At 50.2% G+C, this 11,216-nt stretch overlaps 1 protein-coding gene across 1 annotated transcript; it reads left to right on the plus strand.

Annotated features, from left to right (window-relative positions):
• The first annotated feature begins 5,117 nt into the window (after positions 1–5,117).
• PLD6 (phospholipase D family member 6) lies at positions 5,118–10,850 on the plus strand. The gene is made up of 2 exons (XM_077449494.1): positions 5,118–5,516; positions 10,463–10,850. Exons 1-2 carry the CDS (start codon positions 5,120–5,122, stop codon positions 10,693–10,695), a joined length of 630 nt encoding a protein of 209 aa, XP_077305620.1. The 5' UTR covers positions 5,118–5,119; the 3' UTR covers positions 10,696–10,850.
• Positions 10,851–11,216: the final 366 nt, after the last annotated feature.

Genomic DNA, 11,216 nt, shown 5'->3' on the forward strand with positions numbered 1-11,216 from the left:
CCACAGCAGGTGTCCTCATCAGAGTTTCCTCCACAGCAGGTGTCCCCATCAGAGTTTCCTCCACAGCAGGTGTCCCCATCAGAGTTTCCTCCACAGCAGGTGTCCCCATCAGAGTTTCCTCCACAGCAGGTGTCCCCATCAGAGTTTCTCCCACAGCAGGTGCCCCCATCAGAGTTTCCTCCACAGCAGGTGTCCCCATCAGAGTTTCCTCCACAGCAGGTGTCCCCATGAGAGTTTCTCCCACAGCAGGTGTCCCCATCAGAGTTTCCTCCACAGCAGGTGTCCCCATCAGAGTTTCCTCCACAGCAGGTGTCCCCATGAGAGTTTCTCCCACAGCAGGTGTCCCCATCAGAGTTTCCTCCACAGCAGATGTCCCCATCAGAGTTTCCTCCACAGCAGGTGTCCCCATCAGAGTTTCCTCCACAGCAGGTGTCCCCATGAGAGTTTCTCCCACAGCAGGTGTCCCCATCAGAGTTTCCTCCACAGCAGATGTCCCCATCAGAGTTTCCTCCACAGCAGGTGTCCCCATCAGAGTTTCCTCCACAGCAGGTGTCCCCATCAGAGTTTCTCCCACAGCAGGTGTTCCCATCAGAGTTTCCTCCACAGCAGGTGTCCCCATCAGAGTTTCCTCCACAGCAGGTGTCCCCATCAGAGTTTCCTCCACAGCAGGTGTCCCCATCAGAGTTTCTCCCACAGCAGGTGTCCCCATCAGAGTTTCCTCAACAGCAGGTGTCCCCATCAGAATTTCCCCCACAGCAGGTGTCCCCATAAGAGTTTCCTCCACAGCAGGTGTCCCCATCAGAGTTTCCCCCATAGCAGGTGTCACCATCAGAGCCTCCCCCCAAAGCAGGTGTCCCCATCAGGGTTCTCCCCACAGCAGGTGTCCCCATCAAAGCTTCTTCCACAGCAGATATCCCCCTCAGAGTTCCCCCACAGCAGGTGTCCCCATCAAAGTTCCCCCCATAGCAGGTGTCCCCATCAGAGCCCCCCCCCCCCCCACAGCAGGTGTCCCCATCAGAGCTCCCCCCCAGCAGATGTCCCCATCAGAGTTCCCCCCACAGCAGGTGTCCCCATCAGAGTTTCCCCCATGGCAGGTGTCCCCATCAGAGCCCCCCACATCAGGTCTCCCCATCAGAGTTCCCCCCACAGCAGGTGTCTCCATCAGAGCCCCCCACAGCAGGTGTCCCCATCAGAGTTCTCCCATAGCAGGTGTCCCCATAGATCAGTAGAGCTGTACCTATCCAATAAGTCCCTGTAGCTCGGGTGTGCTGGTTGCTAGACCCAGAAGGCATTTGTGGGAGTGCCTGGGATGATTGGTAGAAGCTTTGGCCAACCAGAAGCCTCTCATCAGCCGCCTATGTGAGAGGAGCCGACACACACAGAGGGGGTGGGGCAGACAGCGGACTGCTACAGTACGGCGTGGCCACTCCACACACACCGGACTGGAGGATTAGTTGTGTCCAGTACTGGATTTTTGGATTTGAGGCTTCCCAGCCTAGAGGTGAGATGTGGGGACTTATTGACCCCATATCTCACTGTAAAGAGGACCTGTCATGCACTATTCCTATAACAAGGGAAGTTTACATTCCTTGTAATAGGAATAAAAGTGCTAAAAAAAAGTAAAAACAAAAGTGTGAAAATAGAAAAATAAAAGTTAATTAAAAATAAAAATAATATGATTTTTCCATATAGGAGCGAAGTGTCAGAATTGCCCTGTTGCGTTTGAAAGACCGCTGCGCAAACATCCTGTGTTATAAAATATTGCAACGGTCACCATTTTATTCTCCAGGGTCTTTGCTAAAATGAAAAATATAGAATGTTTGGGGGTTATAAGTAATTTTCTAGCAAAAAATGCTGATTTAAAAAAAAATAGTCCTCTGGCTGCCCTCAGAGGGTTGCCTTTACTGGGCACATGCTTATTGTGGGTCATCTTCCCTGTTAGAATACAGGGGTGAGTATAGGAATACAGGGGTGAATACAGGGGTGATTATAGGAATACAGGGATGAGTATAGGAATACAGGGGTGAGTATAGGAATACAGGGATGAGTATAGGAATACAGGGGTGAGTATAGGAATACAGGGGTGTGTATGGGAATAAAGGGGTGTGTATGGGAATACAGGGGTGAGTATAGGAATACAGGGGTGTGGATGGGAATACAAGGGTGAGTATAGGAATACAGGGGTGTGTATGGGAATACAGGGGTGTGTATGGGAATACAGGGGTGAGTATAGGAATACAGGGGTGTGTATGGGAATACAGGGGTGAGTATAGGAATACAGGGGTGTGTAGAGGAATACAGGGGTGTGTAGAGGAATACAGGGGTGAGTATAGGAATACAGGGGTGAGTATAGGAATACAGGGGTGTGTAGAGGAATACAGGGGTGAGTATAGGAATACAGGGGTGTGTATGGGAATACAGGGGTGAGTATAGGAATACAGGGGTGTGTATAAGAATACAGGGGTGATTATAGGAATATAGAGGTGAGTATAGGAATACAGGGGTGTGTATAGGAATACAGGGGTGAGTATAGGAATACAGGGGTGTGTATGGGAATACAGGGGTGAGTATAGGAATACATGGGTGTGTATAGGAATACAGGGGTGATTATAGGAATACATGGGTGATTATAGGAATACAGGGGTGATTATAAGAATACAGGGGTGATTATAGGAATACAGGGGTGTGTATAGGAATACAGGGGTGTGTATAGGAATACAGGGGTGTGTATAGGAATACATGGGTGTGTATAGGAATACAGGGGTGATTATAGGAATACATGGGTGATTATAGGAATACAGGGGTGATTATAGGAATACAGGGGTGTGTATAGGAATACAGGGGTGTGTATAGGAATACATGGGTGTGTATAGGAATACAGGGGTGATTATAGGAATACATGGGTGATTATAGGAATACAGGGGTGATTATAGGAATACAGGGGTGTGTATAGGAATACAGGGGTGATTATAGGAATACAGGGGTGTGTATAGGAATACAGGGGTGATTATAGGAATACAGGGGTGAGTATAGGAATACAGGGGTGATTATAGGAATACAGGGGTGAGTATATAGGAATACAGGGGTGAGTATAGGAATACAGGGGTGAGTATAGGAATACAGGGGTGTGTATAGGAATACAGGGGTGATTATAGGAATACAGGGGTGAGTATAGGAATACAGGGGTGATTATAGGAATACAGGGGTGAGTATATAGGAATACAGGGGTGAGTATATAGGAATACAGGGGTGTGTATAGGAATACAGGGGTGAGTATAGGAATACAGGGGTGAGTATAGGAATACAGGGGTGTGTATAGGAATACAGGGGTGAGTATAGGAATACAGGAGTATAAGAATACAGGGGTGTGTATAAGAATACAGGGGTGAATATAGAAATACAGGGGTGAGTATAGGAATACAGGGGTGAGTATAGGAATACAGGGGTGAGTATAGGAATACAGGGGTGTGTATAGGAATACAGGGGTGTGTATAGGAATACATGGGTGATTATAGGAATACAGGGGTGATTATAGGAATACAGGGGTGTGTATAGGAATACAGGGGTGTGTATAGGAATACATGGGTGTGTATAGGAATACAGGGGTGATTATAGGAATACATGGGTGATTATAGGAATACAGGGGTGATTATAGGAATACAGGGGTGTGTATAGGAATACAGGGGTGATTATAGGAATACAGGGGTGTGTATAGGAATACAGGGGTGATTATAGGAATACAGGGGTGAGTATAGGAATACAGGGGTGATTATGGGAATACAGGGGTGAGTATATAGGAATACAGGGGTGAGTATAGGAATACAGGGGTGAGTATAGGAATACAGGGGTGTGTATAGGAATACAGGGGTGATTATAGGAATACAGGGGTGAGTATAGGAATACAGGGGTGATTATAGGAATACAGGGGTGAGTATATAGGAATACAGGGGTGAGTATATAGGAATACAGGGGTGTGTATAGGAATACAGGGGTGAGTATAGGAATACAGGGGTGAGTATAGGAATACAGGGGTGTGTATAGGAATACAGGGGTGAGTATAGGAATACAGGAGTATAAGAATACAGGGGTGTGTATAAGAATACAGGGGTGAATATAGAAATACAGGGGTGAGTATAGGAATACAGGGGTGAGTATAGGAATACAGGGGTGTGTATAGGAATACAGGGGTGATTATAGGAATACAGGGGTGTGTATAGGAATACAGGGGTGTGTATAGGAATACATGGGTGTGTATAGGAATACAGGGGTGATTATAGGAATACATGGGTGATTATAGGAATACAGGGGTGTGTATAGGAATACAGGGGTGATTATAGGAATACAGGGGTGTGTATAGGAATACAGGGGTGATTATAGGAATACAGGGGTGTGTATAGGAATACAGGGGTGATTATAGGAATACAGGGGTGAGTATATAGGAATACAGGGGTGAGTATAGGAATACAGGGGTGAGTATAGGAATACAGGGGTGAGTATATAGGAATACAGGGGTGAGTATAGGAATACAGGGGTGATTATAGGAATACAGGGGTGTGTATAGGAATACAGGGGTGATTATAGGAATACAGGGGTGAGTATATAGGAATACAGGGGTGAGTATATAGGAATACAGGGGTGTGTATAGGAATACAGGGGTGAGTATAGGAATACAGGGGTGAGTATAGGAATACAGGGGTGTGTATAGGAATACAGGGGTGATTATAGGAATACAGGGGTGAGTATATAGGAATACAGGGGTGAGTATATAGGAATACAGGGGTGTGTATAGGAATACAGGGGTGAGTATAGGAATACAGGGGTGAGTATAGGAATACAGGGGTGTGTATAGGAATACAGGGGTGAGTATAGGAATACAGGAGTATAAGAATACAGGGGTGTGTATAAGAATACAGGGGTGAATATAGAAATACAGGGGTGAGTATAGGAATACTGGGGTGATTATAGGAAATCGGTAAATAGTACATTTTATTGATTTCACAAAATCCGCCTCCAGATCTAAGGCTGAGGCCAGTCCGAGGAGGCGGGCCATGGAGGCTCCGCCCCCTCCTCAGCCTCTCTGAGGCGCCGCCCCCCGGTCGTAGTCTCCGCCCTGGTCATCATGGTGCCCGGTAGGGTGTGGAAGGCGCTGTGTACGGCGGTGGCGTTGTCGGTGGGGGCGGAATGGTTGTTCCGGTATTGGAGAAGGCGGAGGAAGACGGTGAGGGAGGTTCTGTTCTTCCCGGTGCCGGTGAGCTGTATGGAGGGGGTTCTGAGCCCCGGGCTCCGGTGTATGTGTCCGCTCCCTCATACAGACACGGACAGCGCCCTCCACCGGCTGATGAGGCGCCTCCTGGAGGCCCGGAGGAGTGTGGAGCTCTGCATCTTCACCTTCTCATGTCCGCCTCTGGGCCAGGCTGTCCTACTTCTCCACCAGAGGGGAGTCCGAGTCCGGGTCATCACCGACAGAGACTACATGGCGGCCTCCGGATCCCAGATAGGAGCCCTGAGGAAGGCGGGTGAGCAGGGGGGGAGGGGTGTTGGAGGTCAGGCCTGGTTGGGGGGGGGGGGGGTGTGTTGGAGGTCAGGCCTGGTTGGGGGGGGGGGTGTTGGAGGTCAGGCCTGGTTGGGGGGGGGGTGTTGGAGGTCAGGCCTGGTTGGGGGGGGGGGGTGTTGGAGGTCAGGCCTGGTTGGGGGGGGGGGTGTTGGAGGTCAGGCCTGGTTGGGGGGGGGGGGGGTGTTGGAGGTCAGGCCTGGTTGGGGGGGGGGGGGGTGTTGGAGGTCAGGCCTGGTTGGGGGGGGGGGGGTGTTGGAGGTCAGGCCTGGTTGGGGGGGGGGGTGTTGGAGGTCAGGCCTGGTTGGGGGGGGGGGGTGTTGGAGGTCAGGCCTGGTTGGGGGGGGGGGGGGTGTTGGAGGTCAGGCCTGGTTGGGGGGGGGGGTGTTGGAGGTCAGGCCTGGTTGGGGGGGGGGGGTGTTGGAGGTCAGGCCTGGTTGGGGGGGGGGGGGTGTTGGAGGTCAGGCCTGGTTGGGGGGGGGGGGGGTGTTGGAGGTCAGGCCTGGTTGGGGGGGGGGGGGTGTTGGAGGTCAGGCCTGGTTGGGGGGGGGGGGTGTTGGAGGTCAGGCCTGGTGGGGGGGGGGGTGTTGGAGGTCAGGCCTGGTTGGGGGGGGGGGGTGTTGGAGGTCAGGCCTGGTTGGGGGGGGGGGGGTGTTGGAGGTCAGGCCTGGTGGGGGGGGGGTGTTGGAGGTCAGGCCTGGTGGGGGGGGGGGTGTTGGAGGTCAGGCCTGGTGGGGGGGGGGTGTTGGAGGTCAGGCCTGGGGGGGGGGGTGTTGGAGGTCAGGCCTGGTGGGGGGGGTGTTGGAGGTCAGGCCTGGGGGGGGGGGGTGTTGGAGGTCAGGCCTGGTGGGGGGGGTGTTGGAGGTCAGGCCTGGGGGGGGGGGGTGTTGGAGGTCAGGCCTGGTTGGGGGGGGGGGGTGTTGGAGGTCAGGCCTGGTGGGGGGGGGGTGTTGGAGGTCAGGCCTGGTTGGGGGGGGGGGGTGTTGGAGGTCAGGCCTGGTTGGGGGGGGGGGGTGTTGGAGGTCAGGCCTGGTGGGGGGGGGGGTGTTGGAGGTCAGGCCTGGTGGGGGGGGGGGTGTTGGAGGTCAGGCCTGGTGGGGGGGGGGGGTGTTGGAGGTCAGGCCTGGTGGGGGGGGGGTGTTGGAGGTCAGGCCTGGGGGGGGGGGTGTTGGAGGTCAGGCCTGGTGGGGGGGGTGTTGGAGGTCAGGCCTGGGGGGGGGGGGTGTTGGAGGTCAGGCCTGGTGGGGGGGGTGTTGGAGGTCAGGCCTGGGGGGGGGGGGTGTTGGAGGTCAGGCCTGGTGGGGGGGGTGTTGGAGGTCAGGCCTGGTGGGGGGGGTGTTGGAGGTCAGAAAGTGGTTAAATAAAAGACTGGCCGGCTCGCAAATATGTGAACCGGTGTTCTGGCAGATAGTGTCCTGCCATCATATAGTGTCCGCCCTGTACTGCGCAGGGAAGAGGGGTGTTGGAGATCAGTCCTGGTTGGGGGGGGGGTGTTGGAGGCCAGGCCTTTGCGCATATATATATATATAATTCGGAGGAATTCTACAGTACTTCCATGAAATTCATATCTCTAGATATCATAAGGATTTATTTTTTTCTAAGCACTTGTATTGAAGATAAATTACACCTTCTTTCACCTTGTTTTATAAACGCACACAACCACAGTAGTATTACATATATTGTTGATACATTGTTTATTTTAAGTGGTTGTATATGCGAATTAGATGTGTTTTGCACTGCATCAAATTTGCATGACGCGTGAAGCTGCAGCCTTCTCTATGGAGCCGGTGTCCTATCAAATATGGTCCCCCATCGGATAGTATCTGCTGTGTACTGCGCATGCGCAGTACAGGGCGGACACTATATGATGGCAGGACACTATCTGCCAGAACACCGGTTCACATATTTGCGAGCCGGCCAGTCTTTTATTTAACCACTTTCAGACCGGACCAATTTGCTGGTCAAAGACCAGACCACTTTTTGCGATTCGGTACTGCGTCGCTTTAACTGACAATTGCGCGGTCGTGCAACGTGGCTCCCAAACAAAATTGACGTCCTTTTTTTCCCACAAATAGAGCTTTCTTTTGGTGGTATTTGATCACCCCTGCGGTTTTTATTTTTTGCGCTATAAACAAAAATAGAGCGACAATTTTGAAAAAAACGCATTATTTTTTACTTTTTGTTATAATAAATATCCCCTAAAAATATATAAAAAAACATTTTTTTCCCTCAATTTAGGCCGATACGTATTCTTCCACATATTTTTGGTTAAAAAATTGCAATAAGCGATTATTGATTGGTTTGCGCAAAAGTTATAGCGTTTACAAAATAGGGATAGTTTTATAGCATTTTTATTAATTTTTTTTTTTTTTTTTTTACTAGTAATGGCGGCGATCTGCGATTTTTATTGTGACTGTGACATTGTGGGGGACCCATCGGACATTTTTGACACATTTTTGGGACCATTGTCATTTATACAGTAATCAGTGCTATATAAATGCAGTGATTCCTGTGTAAATGACACTGGCAGTGAAGGGGTTAACCAGTGGGTGGCAGTGTAGGGGTTAAGTGTTCCTAGGGGTGTGTTACTAACTGTGGGGGGGTTGGGCTTTCATTTAGTGTACACTGATCTCTGCTCCAATCACATGGAGCAGAGATCAGCGTCACTAGTTGCTAGGCAGAATGGAAAAATGTTGTTTATACAGCATTTCCTCCATTCGGCCGCTCCGTGAGACGATCGCGGGGATGCCCGCGGCGATCGAGTCCGCGGGTCCCGCGACCGGACTCACGGGGGTCCCGACCAGCGCGGGAGCGCGCCTCCGGCGGCGCGCTCCCGATGGCAGGGCGGCATCGAATATTGGACGTACATGTACGCAAAATATGCCTGCCCGTGCCATTCTGTCGACGTACATCGTCGTGCGCTGGTCGGGAAGTGGTTAAAAAAAAAAAAAAAAAAAAAAGTCCTGTGCGTTTTTCAGTCTGGTTCCGGTGCGATTGCAAGTAAAAAATTCACACCTGAACCGGTGAACAAAACCGCACTGGATTCCTTTTAAAAACCGCAGATGGAAATATGTGAACTGAGCCTACTAATAAGTAGAAGCACATGAAAAATGCATCCCTTTAAGGACCCATTCACACCAGTGTTTTGTAGCTCCAAAATGATGGAGAAATCAAAAAATCAGTTATTCTTAAGCCTCGTACACACGATCAAACAATCCGGTGAAAAAGTCCGCCGGACAATCCCCCCGTGTGTGGGCTCCGGCGGACTTTTTTTTACCCAAAAGTCCGGCAGACTTAAAGTATTTTTGCACTCCAATCTGTCCGCCGGACTCACATTTCGGCGGACAATCCGGCCGTGTGTGTGTGCGGAGGCGTCGCTGGCCCCGTCACCTGGTATGGACTTAAGGCGTCGCAGACCCTGACAACCCTTGCCGTTGGTTGTCGGGGTCTGCGACGCCTTAAGTCCATACCAGGACGAGGCCCTTTTTCTCATCCGCAAGGCACCTCCCCCCCATGTTGAGGGCACGTGGCCTGGCACGGCTCGGGAGGGGGGGGTGCTCACTCGTCCCCACCCCCTTTCCTGGCTGGCCGGGTTTTTTAGGCATAGGGCATAGGGGTTCCCCTTTAAGTCCACACCAGGTGACGGGGCCAGCGACGCCTCCTTCGCTGGCCCCGGCTACCTGGAGACGCGCTCAAAATGAGCGGACTTTTCTCCGGGCGGGAAAAGTCAGTTCATTTCAAAAGTACGGCGGACTGGCATCTCTGCAGTGGTTCATCTCTCCCTCCTCACACGCTGTCTGTGGGAGGGAAATATCTTTACATATGAGATCATCTCTCATTGGGCATGCCGATCACGCTGTAAACGGCCGCTGTGATTAGCCGTTTACAGCGATCTGTGACTGGCTGTGTCCGGGCGACACGGCCAGCACAGAACTTCCCCGATGCGTGCCCGCGGCGGCGCGCAGAGGGGAAGTTTAAAGGGAGGACGTCCAGGGACGCCCTCCCGGCAGTTAGCGTCTGCTCTGCAGCAGTCTTTTGGCTATAGCGCGGGCGCGAAGGGGTTAATGAATCCAAGCTCAGCAAGCTGAGATAACATGCACTGCATTGATGCATTCACACAATTTCACAGTAACCATGAGATAAAACAAAGTCTAGGAATATTCCTTTATCCCATTTTTTTGCAAATCTATGTACACTACAAACTGTATGATTGAATCGGTTCTGATATCGCTGTTTTACTAACCTGACAGCTTATTATTCTAAATAGTAAATCTTAATTTTGTTTGCATATATCAAAGGTTCTAACTACCAGTAAGAATAAGTAGCGGTTTATCGGGCTATGGCTCCTGCTGTCACCCCGGTTATTGTTTTTTTTTTTCAGCTGGCAATTCTGTTTCTGCTAAAAGTGATCCAAGTGGCTGATTAGCTGCTGAAATGCTCTTAGAAGCAGTGGGAGGAATCACCCCCCCCCCCCATCTGCTGCTCTCTGGTGTTTCTCAAGATTACTGTTCCCACTGGCGATCCCAAGAAACCATCCGACTGTTCACGTGGCTGGCCATAGAGGTGAAGAGAGACCAGATTGTCTCTCTTCATCTCTATGATAGGAGGTCAGAAGGGACATCATGATGTCACTTCCAGTTTATAGCAGATGTTGTGTGTTTACAGATTTTTACTTGTAAACAAAATGTGTCAGAAAAAGGCCTGGTCTTCAGGTAGGTGATGGTCCCTCCACTCTGAATTCTAGATGTTGTCTGGGAAGATTTGCAGATCAAACAACCCTGGGGAAGCTCTGCAGCGCTCAGCAATGGTCAATTGAGTGGGTTATGCTTTTAGGATAAGGTTTAGGGTTCACTGAATGATTTTACTAGTTGCCTGGAGTTCCTCTTTGACACACATTCTTTTCTTTTGCAGGTATTGTGGTTCGTCACAGTCAGTCTTCTGGTTTCATGCACCATAAGTTTGTGGTGGTAGATAAGAAATTTGTGATAACGGGTTCCATGAACTGGACCATGCAGGCCATCCAGGCAAACAAAGAGAATCTTCTCATGACAGATGACGGAGTGTTTGTGTCTGCGTACCTGGAGGAGTTTGAGCGGCTTTGGGAGGAGTATGACCCTGCCACCTACGATTTCTTCCCAGAGTGAAAGATAAGTGATGGAGATCCCTGAGTTTAAGAAGGTCTATGGTGTGCCACGTCACCTTGGTTTTAACATTTCAAGTGATGTTGTTTATTTTTTTTTGTTTTATTTAAGTGCATCTTTTTTTATTCTGGTAAACTTCCAAAAGCTGCACCTCCTGATTTCACCATTATCACAGTGTTTTATTGTTTTTATGTTGCTGTAATCTGAAAATGCATTGTTGGGCCAGTCTTGACAGCTCCGGGATCTGTGGATTATTGTGATTGTTACATCTATATGACATTTTCAAGTAATTGAGGTAAAGAGTATTTTAGTTACTGAAAACTGTGTTTGAATCAAAATTTTGCCTTTATGGCAGCAATTTCTAAAATGAGGTACAAATACCCCTGGTATTTGTCAGTACATTTAGGGGTACTCCAAACGAATGTCATACTAGTGGAAAAAGTCTGTGTCAGGGATTCTGTTTGGTCCACACAGCAAAAGGCTGTGGTAGAGGAAGTGTGTGCAGAAAGTCCTTTAAATGCGAA

Source organism: Lithobates pipiens, unplaced genomic scaffold (assembly GCF_037356315.1).
Source record: "Lithobates pipiens isolate NorthernLeopardFrog02 unplaced genomic scaffold, aLitPip1_a1.2 Scaffold_22, whole genome shotgun sequence".
NCBI classification, from domain to species: Eukaryota; Metazoa; Chordata; class Amphibia; order Anura; family Ranidae; genus Lithobates; species Lithobates pipiens.

Excerpts from the sequence above, each read along its gene's own strand:
- PLD6 (XM_077449494.1), top strand. The coding sequence starts at position 5,120 with ATGGTGCCCGGTAGGGTGTGGAAGGCGCTGTGTACGGCGGTGGCGTTG. Across the intron at positions 5,517-10,462 it reads AGGAGCCCTGAGGAAGGCGG|GTATTGTGGTTCGTCACAGT; the intron begins GTGAGCAGGGGG and ends TTTCTTTTGCAG.